At 40.4% G+C, this 20250-nt stretch overlaps 1 protein-coding gene across 2 annotated transcripts in view; it reads left to right on the top strand.

The window, feature by feature from the left end:
* LOC137640031 (activating signal cointegrator 1 complex subunit 3-like) overlaps positions 1-20250 on the top strand; it is a 410828-nt gene that overhangs the window by 221354 nt on the left and 169224 nt on the right. For both annotated transcript variants that reach the window (XM_068372399.1, XM_068372400.1), the window contains exons 13-19: positions 803-915; positions 1721-1839; positions 2330-2459; positions 3485-3699; positions 5618-5723; positions 9857-10081; positions 19541-19630. In XM_068372399.1, the coding sequence (XP_068228500.1) occupies positions 803-915; positions 1721-1839; positions 2330-2459; positions 3485-3699; positions 5618-5723; positions 9857-10081; positions 19541-19630 (998 nt within the window). The remainder of the gene's footprint in view (positions 1-802; positions 916-1720; positions 1840-2329; positions 2460-3484; positions 3700-5617; positions 5724-9856; positions 10082-19540; positions 19631-20250) is intronic.

The raw sequence follows: 20250 nt of genomic DNA on the forward strand, positions 1-20250 counted from the left end.
TATCTTCTGCAAATATGGTGTTTCTAAAATCAATAGATAATTCTCGTCCTTAATGGGTTAAAGCCCCAATCTGGGGTCCTGACTTGTTTCCGGAGGATCTCGTTAATAACGTCCTCAGCGAGGCTGCCAGAGTCAATCAGAGCCTCAAGGTTCGGTGGGGCCTAGTCCCCAAACGAAAGTTTGAGCCAACCGGCACCCAATCTCGAGGCAGGAAGAGGTTAAGGCCCTTCCAATCCTCCCAATACTGAAAACCACTTCAGTTGGTCCAAACCATCCCGGTGTCGCAGGGGAGTCAACCATCCACTTCAAAGGGACAACCCCAACAGCAGTATGTGTTGGTCCCTCAGGCTCAGGTAGCGACGACCTCGTATGCTACTTCCCTTGCCTTTAACCCCAACTATGAAAAATGAAAAATTTTGGAAGCAAAAATATGTTTTCTACTTAATGAAAATTATATATAGGAAAGTGCACAAGATATAAGAGAAGGAAAATAACTTCTAAGAAAACCATAACATGCAGTTTGAAGGACTGGAAGATTAAATTTGTATTAGTTATATTAGTGTACATAATTTGAAATTCCTATTAGTATACCTTATTAATATTTACGTTCTATTTTGCATGCACTTATCAGCTGTGTTCAAACTGACACTATAGAAACTCTGCATTTTATGTGCATTATACAGCAGGTGTTCGTTACTATATGCTATATTTTATTTCACTGAGAAAAATAAATATTAGATTATAGACGGGAAATAGATTACAAAATGCCAACAATTTCTAATGCATTTTTTTTTGTCGTCAGGTGATACCCAGTTGTATCAATTGGTTAAGCTACTAATTATTGATGAAGTTCATCTTTTAAACGGAGAACGTGGCCCTATTCTAGAAACTCTCGTTGCTCGGACACTTAGAATGGTGAGTTTGTATGTAGAGTAAGTATAATTTACTTATATTTTTAATTTTCAACTTTATTTCATCGAATTATGTGAAAGGATGCTTTATTTTGTATGCACTGGATGTTCAGTTTGCGTGCGGCAAATTTTTCTAAATGATATGCTTGACGGGAAATTCATTGAAAGCTATTGCTCGAAAAAATTTCTCGTATTATCAATTCCTCGAAAGCCGCATTGCTTAAAAGTGGTGCGAGAATACAAATGAGCCTTTAAAGAATGGATAATTATGTGTGATCATGTTTAGGTAAGGTGGGATTTCTGCCTGTGGCACATCTTCTGTTTAGTGTAAGACCATCCATAGACGCTTCCAAAATAACTGTTAATTCATGTCTTGGCAAATAAGAAAATGTATAAGGATTGCTCAAAACAATAAGTTGTCAATCCTCAAATAAAAAATCACCTTGATACATAACCTGTATCTGTATACTCCATTTAAGAAAGGGACTGAATACCAGTCAAAAAAATTATGTTTTTAACTTCTTTCTTCTTAGAAGGAATAATACATGAATCTTGGGCTAATTATAGAAATTAATTTGTTTTAAGAATTGTTATATACTTTTTTTTTATTTAGAGCATGAATGTTTTTTTGACAAAAATTGTATATTTGTACATTCATTGATTATATTTACGTGTAATGATGTTCAGTCATTTCCAGAAGATTGTATGATATAGATTCTTAAGCATGTTACATGCCATTATAGATATATTTTATCGTAATTTATAGGATCTTAAATATCTCATATATCATATGTATTATTTTTTTTCAGGTTGAATTTCAACAGTCAATGATCAGGATCGTAGGGTTGTCTGCCACGCTGCCCAACTATATTGATGTAGCAACGTTTTTGAGAGTTGATCCATTCAAGGGACTGTTTTATTTTGATTCGTAAGTTGCCCCAAATTCATAGTTACTGTATAGTGTTTTGCCCTAAGGCAAATCCTTTCATGGTTTAGTTTCCCTCCATAATCTATTCATGGCTACCTCTTTTAGCGTTTTGTACCTTCTCCCTCCCTTCAGGTCATCTAGCATTGGCTTCCTCTTCCTTCCTCTGCATCTTTGTCCTTCAAATTTATCTTCTAATATGTCCTTTAGTAACCCATCTTAAAATATGCCCCATCCTGTTTTTTTTTCTCTTTATTGTTTTAATTAGATTTCTCTATTCTCCAATTCTCCAACAACAGTATTCTTAGTACTTTTTCATTTGTCTTGTGGCCTTTCCAACATATTTTCAGCATCCTCCTCAATATAAGTTATTTCCTATTTAAAGATTTATGTGTGATTTCTATATTATGAAGACATTTTTGATAGATAGAATTTAATGATAAAATATTTAATTTTTTTCTAAAGAAATTATAACCTAATACTTTCTTTTCAGCCGGTTTCGACCCGTTCCTTTGGAATTAACATTTATCGGAGTCAAAGCCACAGAAAGGTTCAAGCAATTAGAAGACATGAACAGAGTGACATTTGAAAAATGTTTGGATTTCCTGGAGAAAGGACACCAAGTAAGTCAATTTTTTAATTTTAACTTTTCTGGTACAGAGGCTATGGTACTAGCCAAAACTAGAGAACAATGGTTAGAATTTGGAGTGTCTTTCTCCTAGAAGAGATGCTTACCATAGCTAAAGAGTCTCTTGTATCCTTACCTAGAGGAAAGTATTCACTGAACAATTACCAGTGCAGTAGTTAAGCCCTTGAGCTAAGAAGAACTTTTATGTTATCTTAGTATTGTCTAGTGTATAAGGAAAGAGTAGAATGTGTAAAGAATAGGTCAGACTATTCAGTTTATGTGTAGGCAAAAGAAAAACGAGCCGTAAGAGGAATCCCCTTGCCAAGTTTTTGGCATATACAGCATGCAAGGATTAGATAGGGATATGAGTAAGGAAGATGAGTCTTTTAGATGCTCTTCCCCACTAGACTTTTTTTATGATCTAGAAACCTTTGGTTTCTTACTACTTCAGGACATATTGAAAAGACAATAAGAGATTTATGTAGAGCCTTGTAAGAAACAAGTAATGTTACCTTACAGTCTTGTTGAACGTATTTCAATGAATCATGCTTGTAGTTAAACTTTTGTTCATTGCCGAAGCTCTGTCTTTTTGACATCCGTCTTTAAAAATGAGAAAAGTTCTTAATTTCCTTCATTCCAATTGTCTTCCACTTTCAGTATGTTATGGTTTGAAATGTCATCTGTGGGGCACTGTATGTTAAATGATAACAGCTTGGATATGCTTCATATAATTGTTGATAGATTTTCAAGTTGGCGTTCTTTCGTGCTGGAGAATGAATTCTGTTTATAAGGATTAGTATACCGTTTTATTCTTCATTTTCTTAAATATGTATTTCTTCTGGTTTTTAGATTAGTTTGTGTTAAATGTATTGTGAATAGGCTTTATATTTCATATATTAGTTTTGAGTACATGGTTTGATTGTAGCAATGTACTGTATTTAAATTTTTTTCTTTGTACGTATGATAGCTGTTAATATCTACTCTTGTATTAATGTATTATCTATTCCATGTTTCTTTTAGGTAATGGTATTCGTTCATGCCCGTAATGGTACGTTGAGAACCGCCGAGAACTTAATGAAGCTGACCCAAGAAATGGGACGAACAAAATTGTTCGTCCCTGAAAAGGATGTTTCTCAAGCCCGTAAGGACTTCAGCAGGACACGAAATAAGAAACTTCAAGAGTTACTCCAATCAGGAATTGGTGTACATCATGCTGGACTTTTGCGATCAGACAGGTGATTGGAAAACTTTTATTTTTGGTTGGATATATCTTACTGCTATTAAAGTGAGATGAGAATTTTAAAAATGTTTGTAAGCTCAGAATGCCCAGGTTTAACTATGTTGATTTCCATTAAAAAAAGATCAGCTTATTTTGATCAGCTTATTGTTTGGCCCAGGAAATTTTATCACACAGGCATTAAGTTAATATATTCTAGATATAATGATGCAACCCCTGATCATTTTTATTTTAGCCCTTCTCTGTATGGAGATGCTTGAAATAATTTCTTTATACTTTTGTCTGACCTATATTGTCTTCCTAAAGTCTTTTTTGCTTCTTTCTATCCTTTTTTGTCATCATCTTTGTCACTTGCTATACATATTTGTCCTGCTACATTCAAATTTATTGCTCTTCAGACCAACTGTTAGTCCTCCCTTTTCATCACATGTCCGAACCATTCTTGTTTTTTATTTCTGTCTTCTTTCTACCCTCTAGCCAGTAATCTTAATACTTGAAGGTTTCCTAATTTTTTAAAACTGTTCTAATGTTTTCGCCCTATATACCCTTCATGAATCCTTTTATTGAAAGATTTTATTTGTCTGTGTCATTGTTATTTCTTTGTATTTCAAACATGAATTAGCTACTCTTGCTTGGGGCTCATTTCTTGATTCGTGCTTCTTATGTGTCTCCAAGGTAACAATGGTGTGCTTCTTGAAAAAAGTATTCTCAAATCATCTCTTTTTCTTCCTCATTTACTTTGGATGGTATATTTTTAGACAAAATATTCATAAGGTTTCACCACTTCCTACCACTGATATAGTTTTTCATTTTCTTGAGCAGAATATTTCCAGGTTATGCCTCTTCCTATGAATGCTGCTGTTGGGTTATATTTTAACAGAGTATTTCTTGGCTTTACCCCTTCCTAATGCTGCTCCATCTAGTTTTTTAAACGAATAGCTGCAGATTTTACCCATTCCTATTTCTGCAGTACCTTTTGTACTTTTTGAACAGAATACATCCAGGTTTTACCAATCCATCCCACTGATTAACTGCTATATTTCGTGAACATAATTTTACTTCCTCTTGCTGGTTGCTGTTCCTTGGGTTCCTATTTAACAGAATATTTCCAAGTCTTTCCAGTCTGTAACATTGATTTAGCTGCTCTGTTTTTTAGCCTATTGGAGGTAATTTCTGCCTGGTAATCTTGGTGTTTGCAACCTCACTATCCTTGTGAGCTAAGGATGGGAGGTTTGGGGAAGCAAATAGGCTACTTGCTGAGTCATCAATAGCCATTGCCTGACCCTTGCCGGTTCTAGCTTTGGTGGAGATGGGGCTTGGGTGCTGATCATATGTATATATGGTTAGTGTCTTGGGTATTGTCACTGTCCCTTGCCTATGCCATTCAAGAGCGACCTTTGAATACATGAATTTTATACTTTTGAATTAGGAAAACTCCTTAACTGCAAGTTACTTATTATTATTATACACATACTAAGGCACTGTAGCCAACATCAAACAAATGAAACAAAAAAGGGGACCTCTCCTCTCTACGTTCCTCCCAGCTTGACAAGGAATTCAACCGAGTTTGGCTGGTACTGGTAGGGTAGCACAGCCCACCCTTCCCCGTTATCCACCACAGATGAAGCTTCATAACGCTGAATCCCCTACTGCTGCTACCTCCGCGGTCATCCAAGGCACCGGAGGAAGCAGCAGGGCCTACCGGAACTGCATCAAAATCACTCGCCATTCCATTCATTATTATTATAGTTATAGTATTTCATATTAGTTATTCAACACTGATTTCCATGTTCGGTGTATAGGTCATAGCAGCAGATTATTTTGTCATATTAAATACTATATTTGGAAATTACTTTTATAACCAAAAAAAATGCATAATATTTGTTTTCATAACTTTGGTTCTCTCACTTCAACAGGAATATGATTGAAAATTTCTTCAGCCAAGGTTACATTAAAGTCCTCGTATGTACAGCCACTCTTGCCTGGGGTGTAAATCTTCCTGCCCATGCAGTTATTATAAAGGTACAGAGTTTATGATTTTACCCATATGTTTTGATATTTATATTTTCCTAAGTTCGGTCTCAGTTTTTATGTATATGATGAGTGTCTGGTCAAAATCTGCTACCAGATAAATTTGTGAAATAACTTCTATAAAGACCTTTGAATAGGTGTTTTGAAGGGGCAATTTTTTAATGACTTACCTGTTGTTGGGTCAAAGCTGATTAAATGCAAAACAAGCCAGATATATAAAAGAGCCCTCTTTGACCAAGATCAGCACCCATATTAGGGTAGATGGCTTTTCCAAGCCTTATAAAAGTTGAAAAGTATTCCTCCTATAAGAATATTTTTGAGGAAAGACACAGTATTTTCCTAAAATGTCTGAGTCCTGTTTGCATTTCAGCTAGAACGCCTGCAACACCACTGTTACAAAAGGAACTTCTTGCAGATTGAAATTCTACAATGTGGTTGTTAATGGTTTATAGGAGAAAGAGACACAGTCAATTTGCTTTTTGGCTTCCACATATGCAGTTACTGTATCGATTCTATTGATATCTTATACAGGACTGAAAATTGGGAAGAATACTGAACAGATTATCCACAAACAGAGTTTCTTTTATGGTCTACAACTTAATTTTGAATTGAAGAGAAGTAATTAGATCCAGATCAGTAGAGTGTCTGGGATTGAAAGGAGAAGAGCGAGAGAGGGTGTGGCTTTATTGCTGAGTGAATGGATGACAGGTAAAGTAGTGGAATGGAAGGAGATATCATCTAGGTTGATGTGGGTAAGGGTAAGGTTGGGTAGGGAATGTTGGGCGTTTGTCAGTGCGTATGGGCCAGGTAGTGAGAAAAGTAAAGAATAGCGGAATGAGTTCTGGAATGAATTAACTAAGTGTGTAGAAGGACTGGGTAGAAGGAATTATGTAGTTGTCATGGGTGACTTAAATGCTAGAGTGGGCGCTGGAGAGGTAGAAGGAGTCATTGGGAAGTATGGCGTACCAGGTGAAAATGAGAGTGGTGAGAGACTGGTAGATATGTGTGTTGAGCAAGAGATGGTGATAAGTAATAGCTTTTTCAAAAAGAAAGATAAAAATAAGTATACATGGATAAGAGGGGCAAATGGAAGAGTAGTAGAAAGGGCATTAATGGATTATGTGTTGATAACTAAAAGAATGTTTGGAAGATTGAAAGACGTGCATGTGTTTAGGGGTATGGCTAACGGTATGTCTGATCATATTTTGGTGGAAGGAAAATTAGTTGTAGCAAAAGAGTGGGGTAATAGAGTAGGTGGATGTAAAAGGGAGCTAGTGAGGGTTGAAGAGCTAATAAAGCTGGGGGTAAAAAGTAAATATCAGGAAAGGTTGAAAATGACATATGATGAAGTGAAAGTAAGAGAAACTGGCAATTTAGAGGAGGAGTGGAAGTTAGTAAAAGAAAATTTTATTGGGATTGCAAGTGATGTGTGTGGCAAGAAGGTTGTTGGAGGCAGCATGAGGAAGGGCAGGAATGGTGGAATGAAGGACTGAAGGTAAAAGTGGAAGAGAAAAAGAGGGCTTTTGAAGAATGGCTGCAGAGTAATAGTATAGAGAAGTATGAAAAATATAAAGGGAAAAATGCGGAAGTAAAGCGCAAGGTACGTGAGGCAAAGAGGGCAACTGACCTGAGGTGGGGTCAGGGATTGGGTCATTCATATGAAGAGAATAAGAAGCAGCTTTGGAAAGAAGTGAAGAGAGTAAGGAAGGCTGGCTCAAGAATTGAAGAGACAGTGAAAGATGGAAATGGAAGGTTGTTAAAAGGAGAGAAGGCAAGGAAAAGATGGGCGAAATATTTTGAAAGTTTACTGAATGTTGAGGATAATAGGGAGACAGATATAATTGCTGTTGCAGGTGTTGAGGTACCAGTGATGGGAGATGAGAATGAGAGAGAGATTACAATAGATGAAGTGAGGAGAGCAGTAGATGAAACGAGAGTAGGAAAAGCGTCTGGTATGGATGGTGTGAGAGCTGAGATGTTGAAGGAAAGGGTGTGACTGTACTTGAATGGTTGCTGAGATTGTTTAATATGTGTTTTGTGTCGTCAATGGTACCAGTAGGTTGGGTTTGTGCATGTATTGTACCACTATATAAGGGTAAGGGAGATGTGCATGAATGTTGTAATTCAAGAGGTATTAGTTTGTTAAGCGTAGTTGGAAAAGTGTATGGTAGAGTAATGATTAATAGGATCAAGGATAAAACAGAGAATGCAATCTTAGAAGTACAGGGTGGTTATAGAAGAGGTAGGGGTTGTATGAATCAGAATTTTACAGTAAGGCAGATATGTGAGAAATATTTAGCAAAAGGTAAGGAGGTGTATGTTGCGTTTATGGATCAGGAGAAAGCATATGATAGAGTTGATAGGGAAGAAATGTGGAATGTGATGAGGTTATATGGAGTTGGTGGAAGGTTGTTGCAAGCAGTGAAAAGTTTCTACAAAGGTAGTAAAGCATGTGTCAGGATAGGAAATGAAGTGAGTGATTGGTTTCCGGTGAGAGTGGGGCTGAGACAGGGATGTGTGATGTCGCCGTGGTTGTTTAACTTGTATGTTGATGGAGTGGTGAGAGAGGTGAATGCTCGAGTGCTTGGACGAGGATTAAAACTGGTAGACGAGAATGACCATGAATGGGAGGTAAATCAGTTGTTGTTTGCGGATGATACTGTACTGGTTGCAGACACAAGAGAAGCTTGGCCGTTTAGTGACAGAATTTGGAAGAGTGTGTGAGAGAAGGAAGTTGAGAGTTAATGTGGGTAAGAGTAAGGTTATGAGATGTACGAGAAGGGAAGGTGGTGCAAGGTTGAATGTCATGTTGAATGGAGAGTTACTTGAGGAGGTGGATCAGTTTAAGTACTTGGGGTCTGTTGTTGCAGCAAATGGTGGAGTGGAAGCAGATGTATGTCAGAGAGTGAATGAAGGTTGCAAAGTGTTGGGGGCAGTTAAGGGAGTAGTAAAAAATAGAGGGTTGGACATGAATGTAAAGAGAGTTCTATATGAGAAAGTGATTGTACCAACTGTGATGTATGGATCGGAGTTGTGGGGAATGAAAGTGATGGAGAGACAGAAATTGAATGTGTTTGAGATGAAGTGTCTAAGGAGTATGGCTGGTGTATCTCGAGTAGATAGGGTTAGGAACGAAGTGGTGAGAGTGAGAACGGGTGTAAGAAATGAGTTAGCAGCTAGAGTGGATTTGAATGTGTTGAGGTGGTTTGGCCATGTTGAGAGAATGGAAAATGGCTGTCTGCTAAAGAAGGTGATGAATGCAAGAGATGATAGGAGAAGTACGAGAGGAAGGCCAAGGTTTGGGTGGATGGATGGAGTGAAGGAAGCTCTGGGTGATAGGAGGATAGATGTGAGAGGCAAGAGAGCGTGCTAGAAATAGGAATGAATGGCGAGCGATTGTGACGCAGTTCCGGTAGGCCCTGCTGCTTCCTCCGAAGCCTTAGATGACCGCGGAGGTAGCAGCAATAAGGGATTCAGCATTATGAAGCTTCATCTGTGGTGGATAATGTGGGAGGGTGGGCTGTTGCACTCTAGCAGTACCAGCTCGGTTGAGTCCCTTGTTAGGCTAGGAGGAACATAGAGAGTAGAGGTCCCCTTTTTTGTTTTGTTTCATTTGTTGATGTCGGCTACTCCCCAAATTTGGGGGAAGTGCCTTGGTATATGTATGTATGTATGTACATTTGATAGATGGGAGTACCATTGTCCACTCTACCAGGGGCAATATGATATTCAGCATATGTTTTTTTGGGAATGAGACTCACTGAAATTAGAATTAATTTTCTTATGAAGATTATTTATTCTAGTAATTACACGAGAATCAAGTTCTTTACTCGCAGTTTTATAGATTTCCTACCCAATTCTTAGTTCTCAAAAGAATGAGGAATCATTATGACAAGATTTTGTTTACTAATATGTACTCCTCTGCCACATCTGTAAGGGAACAAAAGGTTTACACTCTGGTAAAAGTTTGTTTTTAGGTTTTTATTACATACAAGCTATTTTCATTGAAAAAATTAATAGCATGTGATTTCAAATAAGTACTGAAGTAGATTTTGATAAGAAAATTAATGGTTTTTTAATGAGTTTAGTCCTTTTAAGATCCTTTTACTTCTCTATTATTTCAGGGAACTGATATATACAACAACAAATCAGGAACTGTAGTCGATTTGGGCATCTTAGACGTTCTGCAGATATTCAGTCGAGCTGGACGACCGCAGTTTGATAAAAGCGGACATGGGATACTCATCACAACTCATAACAAACTCTCACATTACCTGTCTCTTCTTACGAACCAGTATCCGATTGAAAGTTCTTTCCTCGCTCATCTTGCCGACAATTTAAATGCTGAGGTAAGTAAAAAGAGTTGATGTTATCAGTTTTACTTTTTATATATAGTTTTTACTTATTTCTAAAAATACTATGAACTTTATTTAATAGTTGTTTATAAAGTAACGGATGGAGGTAAAACACTTCACTTATTTTTAGTTTATCTTGTACACTATATATGGTCAGTAAACAAATGAACCAACCTCGTCAGGTTAACGCTCTTTATTTTTTTCTTTACATGACTGACTATTTGTCAACTCTTCAGTGATGCCTCCAGTCCCCTAGATTATTGTATGCTTTGTGCCGCACACTATAAGTGTTTTTATTATTTCTAATGTGTAATCGTATGTTAAATGAGTACAGTAGGTCCTCAACTTGCAAACTTAATAGGTTCCAAGAAGCTGTTGTAAGACGAATTTTGTTAGTTTTTTGGCCTAGTGTAGGCCTAACCTAATTCCCATGCCTACAATTTCCAGCATCAAAAGTCACCAAATAGTCCCTTTTTGTATGAAATAAATATCAGGTTATTGCAAATGTAATTTTGTTTACTTGCTTAAATTATATAATATTGTTTTATTACAGTATTTCTTTATCTTATTAGTATACAAACTTTTGATACACTATTTGAGATACGTGATTCAAGTTAGATTTATGTTTGTATCTCTGGATGTTTGTAAGTTCAGAACCTTCTATTTGTCCCTCATTCTTTACTATAGGAGATATTCTTGCGTGAGCTAGAAAATACGGCAGAAAACCTTGACAAGGTCGTTAACGACCGGGCCGGTAATTATCCACCTGTTAGGGGTGGGGGACTGCCGGTCGGTAGCTACTGAATTCCTTCAATATAAATATATATATATATATATATTACATATATAATAAAAAATCAATAACCATAATAACGAAAATATTCATAATGTTATTTACCTTCAAATTAGGTGACTGGATTTCATGGAGGCATTTGCAGCATTATGTTGAGCAATCATTATATATTTATATATATATATATATATATATATATATATATATATATATATATATATATATATATATATATATATATATATATATATATATTTTCAAGTGGCACTATCACTTATTATTATTTACGAACACAAATTTTCATTGTTCACACAAATACAGATATTTACAAAAAAATCAATTACCTTACTATTACTAAGTACAATTAGAATTTTCTGATACATTTTTTTTTTTCACTTTTTTCACTCTTCATTTTTTTCACTTATTCATTATTTACAAACATGCAACACACCACATTTATTGTGATGTGGATGGACCACCACCAACATCTTTGTGCCATTCCCTGAAATGCTCAATGCTACAAATGCCTGGTTTCTCGGGGCATCCATCACAGCAATACCTGGTTTTTTTCTCGACCTTGCATACTCTGCACCGCTTCCGGGGTTTTTGATTGCCTCCTGGTGTAGGAGCAAGCTGGATAAAAGCATGAATTACTTCCTCTACCTTCCTTTTGCGGCCTGCTCTAGGGTTCGCAGCAATAAACTTCTCTCTTACTTCAATTCCTTTTGGACTGTGAGTCTCAATTATTTCTTCAACAGCTTTCAGGATGAATCTCTTGATGGTGCTTTTTTTGTTGATTTTATTCTTGTAAAGTAGGAAGCTGTTTAGCATGAGAAGCATAATGAAATGCAATCCTAATTTCTTGAACCATGCCAGAGACTTGCAGCTTGGATCTATGGGTTCCAAAAGCTGATCTGCTTTATCAATACCTCCCATAAAATCATTATATTTTTCTATCATGTGAGGCTTTTTGAAACTTATTTTCCTTCCACCAGGCAACACTTGTTGTTTTTCGACAAATAATGTTGATTCATAACAAGTGGAAATAACATACACTTCCCTCTTATCATTCCATTTGACAATCAAAGTATTGTCTTTCCTGACAAATGATGCTTGATGGTTTATCAACTTTTCTCCTCTCAGTTCATTTGGCACTCCTCTGTTAGGACGAATGGTGCCAGTCATCAATGTCTCTTGCGTGAGCAAAAAGTGTGCCAAACGAATAATCGAATACCAGCTGTCTACAAAAATGTGACGTCCTTGCCCAAGGACAGAGTTTGCCAAATGCACAACAATTTTCTCACTGATAGACAACTCATCAGCCCCAGGGACATTTGGTAAAACATAAGAGTCACTAGTTTCTTTTCCATAATAGATTTGAAAATTGTTGCAGTATCCACTCTACTCTTTTTCACTGTTGCACATGACAAAAACCTTTATGCCAAAGCGAGCACGTTTGGTTTTTATAAATTGGCGAAAGCCAAGTCGTCCTTTCCGTAATACCAATGCTTCATCAATGGCGATATTTTTCCCTGGATCGACATTTCCCATCATGGGCACGAGAATCTTTTCACGAAATGTATCCAATCGTGTAGATGGCATCCTTTTGTTTACATTCTCTGCCAAGGAAAATCTCAAAAATTTCATTATTGATAGATATCTATCTCTGCTCATGATAGATGAACAAAAAAAATGAACACCTGGTTCGTAAGGTTGCCTTGTCCAATACTGGTTTATTTCACTATACTTACACTGTCCTGTATATATATATAAAGCCAGAAAGACATACAATTCACCCACTGTAATTTCATGCCATTTCAGTCTGTTTATTTTACCTTTGAGTTCAGGATTTTCTTCAAAAAAATGCTTCGCACGTTCATCTGAACATTCCACGATGTGCGCTACAATATCACCTGTGATGAATTTTTTCACGCACTCTATCACTGATGAGTCACTGCTTATTCCAAGGTTGGGATTCACACCACTATAGGCCTGCCTTAGGGGAGGTACTGAGTTAGGCCTCTTATCGGCAAAAACATCAACACGTGACCATCCACCACCTAAAGAAAGGAATGATTTGTTGTCACTTTCATGGATATCACTCTCCATTGACGTATAGTCTTCACTGTCTGAATCCCCCATATCCTCCGCTGGATGATATGAATCATCACTGTCCGAAATTTCAATGTCAGACATTATGAAATTAACACAAAAAAAGGCAAAAACACACCAGAAAACGTTCGTATGTCCGCCACCAACAACTTGCGCGCGACTGCTGGTGATGCTGCTACCACAAGGATGAATGCCCAGTTTTCTTTTATTCTGGAAAATCCCATTTTCTATAGTAGACGAATAAGAGCACCACAGGCATTACGAATAGGGAAAACTAATCTATTGTGGCCATTCCGACTTTCTTTATGTCTCGGTGGGATTTAATATAACCTTGGGACACCCGTTCGACCCATCGTAATATGTACGGCAAAAATGATGGGACAACCGTTCGACCCGTCGTGCAGAAGAGGTTAACCCCCATTCCCCCTGGTCAGGCGGATCACGTTGCCCCTCCCAGTGGGACAATTTCTTCCAACATCGGGAATAACTTTATTACCGCTTCTATTCCAGATCATGTACAAGCGGTATGGCCTGCCCTTGGACTTTCTGGTTCTCCTTCTGAGGAAGTATGGAACCAGTTCCTTACAGACACAGTCTTACCTTAGGTCCCTTCTGTTTTGGAACCTTCAGGAGTTCCGGACCTTGCCTACATCCCGTCAACCCATTCGGCGGCCGCTGAAGTGTCGGTAGATGTAGTAACTTCAGCTGCAGCGCCTACTTCTCTTCTCGCCTGTGCTTCCACGAAACTACAACGTCGCAAGCGTGATCATCGTTATACCTCCCCCTCCTCCTCATCCTCATCGTCTTCGTACTCCTCGGAGGCTAGGAGGGAGAGAGAGAAGAGGAAAAGGAAAGCTCGCTTTCCTTCTCCCAGACGTTCTCGTCAGAGAGAGAGGCAACATAGGAAGAGACGTTATTGTTCTTGCTCTTCCTCGCCTTCTATCTCTTCACAAAATGTCTCGCCGAGAGATGATAAGCGTTCTCGTCATAAACATAAGAAGAGTGCTTCCTCGCGTCATCGTTCTGCCTCGCGATCGTCTTCCTCTTGCGAGGGATCATCTAGGCGCTGGAAGAAGAAAAGCTCTACGAGACGTTCTCGCTCTTCGTCAAGAGAGAGTTCTCCTAAGCGTAAGCGCTCCCGTTGGAGCGATTTTTCATCTAATCACGCCCGGAGCCCGACCAAGGAAAGAGAGCACTCTGAGCGCGATCCCTCTCCTTCACATATTAACTTGAGGAGCTCAGATCGCTCTAGGGAAGCGAGAAAGAGCACTGCTTCTTGCCGTCGCTTCGTATCAACAGAGAGAGAGAGAGAGAGTGCTCCCGTCCTTCAACCTCCCGATCGCGCAAGTCTCCGGACATGTCCGCGTGGGGTCATTCACCTCGCCCTCGCGTTTCAGACAGAACAGCTCCGGTTCCTGTACTTCCTAACGAGTTACGGAATATGAGCATTACGAGAACCTTGGAAGAAGACGAAGGGGTTCAACCCTTCTTCTCCTCGGTTGAAAACAGAGGAAAAAGGCCAGACCACCGATCAATGCAACCTCTTAATGAGACAGTACCATTAATACACTGCCTACATTTACAAGGTCAGAGATGCCAACCCTTCTCTTCTGACCCTGGATCCCCTCACAGCAAGGCTCACTCCTGGTTGCTCTGCTGAGAGACTCCTTTTCTCCCAGTCTCCTTCACCACCACAGAAGCCTCGGTAGTGGAAGCAGCGTCAATGTCCCTTCTGGAGGCATTATCCTGGTTTGACACGTGGTTAGGCCTAGTCGGCTACCTAGCAAGTCACGAAGACCTATCAAACCAAAACTCCATGCAGTCCCTGCAGGAAGTCCTAGTGGCTGGGGCCAAAACAATGGACTTCCTAACTGCTACGACTGCAACCATGTGGGGCAACTGGATTCTAAAAAGGAGGGAAACAGTGGTTTCCAGACTTCATAAGAGCATCGGTAAGACCGAGAAGTCAGATTTGAGGAACTCGGATCTTCTGCAACCTCTCCTCTTTTCTAAACAGGCAGTTTCCTCTGCCTTAGATACTTGGAGGAAAGAGACGCAGGACACCGCAATGCAAAAGGCTGCTTCCCTTCGCACAATGCAACAGCAGCCAACTCCACAACCCAAAACCACAACCACAACTCCACCCCCAGCCAAGAGCCTCAGCTGCCCCTCTTTTATAGCCAAACCTATGGGCAGAGGAAAGTCGGCTCCTCCTAAGGCTAAAGGCAGAGGGAGGAACCCTAGACAGAAATAGGGTCACGGCTCCCCCCTCACAGTGCGTAGGGGGTTGCCTGCAGGGGAGTTGGAGGAGGTGGAAGGCTATGTGGGCCATTCAATGGACCACCAAGGTGCTTCGTTGGGGGTACCGCATCCCATTCATAGACACTCCTCCTCCTCTAATTCCTACCCCGATCTCGTCCTCCCAGATCCCTCGGGATCCAGGGAAACAGCAAGCCCTAGCTCGGGAGATCCAGAGTATGCTCCTAAAAGGTGCCATTCAAGAGGTCTCCAACGCCTCCCCGGGGTTTTTCAGTCGCCTCTTTCTGGTAGAGAAAGCCTAGGGAGGTTGGAGACCCGTTATCGATCTCTCGACCTTGAACCAGTTTGTGAAGCAAACTCCATTCAAAATGGAGACAGCAGCCTCCGTGACCCAAGTGGTGCGTCCAGGAGACTTTATGGCATTGGTGGACTTAAAAGATGCATATTTCCAAGTGCCTATCCATCGCACATCTCGGAAATTCCTGCGCTTTCTGGTTCAGGGTTGAATCTTCGAGTTCAAAGTCCTATGCTTCGTCCTCTCGACCGCCCCACAGGTCTTTATGAAGGTTTTCGAACTCGTATCTTCGTGGGCTCACAAAAACGGAATACGTCTGCCAAGATACCTGGACGATTGGCTACTCCTGGCCTCGTCCAGGGAGCTAGCCCTGGATCACCTGAGAAGACTTCTAGACCTTTGCAAGGACCTGGGGATCCATTTAAATGCAGAGAAGTCTTGCTTTACTCCATCTCGAGTATTAAACTATCTGGGTATGTCCATCAACACCCAGGTAGGGAGGGTGTTCCCTTGGGAAGACAGACTTCGGAGACTGGATCAGTCCATCGCCCATCTCTTGTCTCCACTACCGCCTACAGCCAAGTCGTGGCAGAGTCTTCTGGGCCATCTCTCCTCCCTGGAAAAACTAGTTCCAGGCGGAAGATCGAGAATGAGAAATCTCCAGTGGCATCTGAAGACCCATTGGTCTCAAAAGATTGATTTCCATTCTTGTCAGTGGAGGTTCCAGCTCTGGTGTTACAAGATCTTCATTGGTAGTCAACCAGAGAGAATACCGAGAAGGGCATTCCCCTTCTAAGCCCCAGTCCGAAGTTAAAACTCTTCGGACGCATCGCTACAGGGCTGGGGTTCCCACCTAGGCCTGAAATTAGCATCATGAGTTTGGTCTCCGATAGAGCAAACTCTCCACATAAATCACCTGGAATTATTAGCAGCCTGGAAAGGCCTAAAATTCTTTGTAAAAGATCTACAAAGACGAGAGGTGGTGCTGTTGAGCGACAACTCCACAGCCGTCTCGTACATCAACAAATAAGGGGGTACTCTGGCAAAAGACCTCTGTCTGCTAGCGGTCCAGATTTGCCAGTGGGTGGAAGGTCACAACATTTCTCTCACGGCCAGGTTTATTCTGGGCCGGAGAAACATCGTGGCGGATCAACTGAGCAGGCATCACCAAGTGTTGAGTGGTGAATGGTCTTTGGATCCTCGAGTAGCGAAGACAGTAATAGCTTTGTGGGGTTTCCCTACAATAGATCTGTTTGCCACTTCCCTGAATGCGAAACTTCCCTGCTACGGGTCCCCAGTTCCAGACCATCAGGCAGCGATCCAGGACGCCCTTCAACATTCCTGGGACAACCTGGACGCATATGCCTTTCCACCCTTTTGCGTGCTCAGAAGGGTGATCAACAAACTCAGGACCTCCCGGAACTGCAAGCTAACTCTAATAGCTCGGGCATGGCCAAGCAGAGAGTGGTACACAGACCTTCTTTCCCTGCTGCTTCAAGTTCCAAGGTTTCTGCCTCCAGACCCCCTTCTGTTGACGCAGCCACACAGTGTTATCCCCCACGGGAGAATCCACTTCCTGAAGCTTCACGCTTGGAGGCTGTCCAGTCTCTCCTCAGAAGCAGACGCTTTTCAGAGAAGGTGGCTGAGCACATGTCTAGGCACCTGCGCCAATCTTCCACAAACCTCTACCAAGCAAGATGGAGAGTGTTTGCAGCTTGGTGTAGAGGGCGAGGCGTGTCTCCACTCGATCCCTCTCTTCCATTAGTGGCAGACTTCCTGGTGTACCTCAGTGAGGAGAAACTCCTCTCAGTCTCGGCAATTAAAGGCTATTGTTCAGCCTTAAGCCTCATCTGTAGACTGAGAGGAGTTGACCCTTCCACCTCAGAAGATATCACCTTGTTGATTCGAGGTTTTGAGAGATCTTGCCCCCCAGTTGAGATTAGACCATCACCTTGGGACGTGTCCCTGGTCTTACGTTCCTTGAAGGGACCACCCTACGAGCCCTTAAATAGGACCGTCTTCCTAGTAGCCCTGGCTTCGGCAAAAAGGGTTGATGAACTTCATGGTCTATCCTACGAAGTTACCCATTCTAGAGGATGGGGGGGGGGGAAGTCTCGCTCAACTTCGTGCCAGGCTTTGTGGCCAAAACTCAGAATCCTTCATCGGCTGATGAGAGGTTTAGAGAATTTAAATTTTCCAGCCTCAATAGGGTAACACAGGAAACTGACCAATTGCTACTGTGCCCAGTCAGGGCGTTAAGGAAATACTTGAAGCACACCAGACCTTTCAGACCACACCTCTGTCATCTCTTCCTCAGTACCAACAAGGTAAAGAAGAGAATCTCTCGCAACACCATCTCTTTCTAGCTCAAGAAAGTTATTGCGAGAGCCATTCACGGAGACCCAGAGGCAGCTCAACCCAAAGCCCATCAAGTTAGGGGAGCGGCTGCCTCACTAGCGTTTAAGAAGAATTTTTCAGTCTCCCAAGTCTTAAGAGCTGGAGTCTGGAAACGCCAATCTACATTCACCTCTCACTATTTATCCGATGTGACACATAGGTCTCTAAACACCTTTTCTATAGGGCCTATTGTGGCAGGTCAACAGGTGTTGTAGCTACCTGACGCCCTTTCAGGGGACAGTAGCCATTGGTTGAGGATTCTGTGTTACACTAGGTTTTAGAAGGACATCCATCCATCTTCTGCACCTTCCTTCTTCCTCCCATCTGGGTATCCTTGTCTGTGACCAGTTTCAGCTGGACTCCCCAATGGAAATAAGATATGAAACTCATCTGACTCCTCTCACAGGGTATAAGTTATACTCGTAGTCATGACGGTTCCCCTTTTCAAGGTCAGGGGAATCCTAAGTATGATAGGGTCCAAGTCGTATGTTCACAACCCTCTTCATCCTGAAACATTTGTTTCCACGTAATTACAAACTTTCAGTCGTGCTAAGATTATGGGGATCTACAAAGAAAAGTTAATGGGAGATTTTTTTCATCAAAAGAGTCTAGTCTGAGGACTATCTTCCCTAGGAATAGGGAACTCCTCCTCCACCCTGACCTCAAGACTAAGTCTCCTATAGTAAAGAAGGAGGGTTTGTATTTAGTGTAGGAACAAATGACAAACTTATAACAGAGTTTGTATTTTTCCTTACATACAAACCCGAATTCTTTACACAAATCTTCCCTCCGTCACCGCCCCCTAAAATAGTCGCAGCTAGAATCCGATTGAAGGTATTCAGTAGCTACCAACCGGCAGTCCTCCCCCCCCCCAACAGGTGGATAACTACCGGCCCGGTCATTAACAACCCTGTTAAGGTTTTCTGCCGTATTTTCCAGCTCGCACTAGAATATCTCCTATAGTAAAGAATTCGGGTTTGTATGTTGGGAAAAATACAAACTCTGTTATAAGTTTGTCATATTTTGGTGAACACTTTAAGTATTGTCAACCAATATTCTTCATTTCAAATGTGTAATTGTAGTGAAATGATGTGAAGACTTGCCAGCTCTATTAGATCTCACAAAAGAAACGAAAGAAGTCAAGAACTTTGAAGCTAATCACTATAAAATGTAATTGGTTATTATATTTTGGGGTTGGCGTTTCCTTCTCATCCCATTATTATTATTATTATTATTATTATTATTATTATTATTATTATTAGCTAAGCTACAACCCTAGTTGGGAAAGCAAGATGCTATAAGCCTAGGGGCTTCAACAATGGAAAATAGCCTAGTGAGGAAAGAAAATGAGGAAATAAATAAACGATATGAGTAATGAACAATTAAAATATTTTTAAGATATTAACAACATTAAGACAGATATTTCATACGTAAACTATAAAAGACTTATGTCAGCCTGTTCAACATAAAAACATTAGCTGCAAGTTTGAACTTTTGAAGTGCTACTGATTCAACTACCCGATTAGGAAAATCATTGCACAAATTATCATTGTCATAATATTGCTGTTATTCTAATTCACGATATCTTTTCGTTTAGGTTGCCCTTGGAAATATAACAAAGGTTGAGGAAGCCATCGAGTGGATAAGTTACACCTACTTGTACGTCCGTATACGAAAGAATCCTCAGGTGAGATATTTTTCATCAACATATTTGTATAGGTTTGGGTGGATGGATGGAGTGAAGAAAGCTCTGAGTGATAGGAGGATAGACGTGAAGAGGCAAGAGAGCATGCTAGAAATAGGAATGAATGGCAAGCGATTGTGACGCAGTTCCGGTAGGCCCTGCTGCTTCCTCCGGTCGCCTTGGATGACAGCGGAGGTAGCAGCAGTAGAGGTTTCAGCGTTATGAAGCTTCATCTGTGATGGATAATGCGTGAGGGTGGGCTGTGACACCCTAGCTGTACCAGCCGAACTTAGTTGAGTCCCTCGTCAGGCTGGGGGGAGCGTAGAGGGGAAAGGTCCCTTTTTTTCCATTTGTTTAATGTCGCCTAACCCCCAAAATTGGGGGAAGTGCTATAGCTAATGATAAGTTATTTTAACGTTTAGCATAACATAAAAGTGTTCTAGAATTTATTTTGGAAAGATAAACTAAATGATACAGTACATGATACATATCTATTCTCTCTTCCCTACGGTAAATATTGTCCAACAAAATGTGAAATAGATCGTGAATAGAATGAACTGTATTCTAAACGCTTACCATCTACAATAGATTCTAGTTTGTTTTATTTAACTGTATTTATTTTT

This window comes from Palaemon carinicauda, chromosome 4, assembly GCF_036898095.1.
Source record: "Palaemon carinicauda isolate YSFRI2023 chromosome 4, ASM3689809v2, whole genome shotgun sequence".
In the NCBI taxonomy this organism is placed as follows: Eukaryota; Metazoa; Arthropoda; class Malacostraca; order Decapoda; family Palaemonidae; genus Palaemon; species Palaemon carinicauda.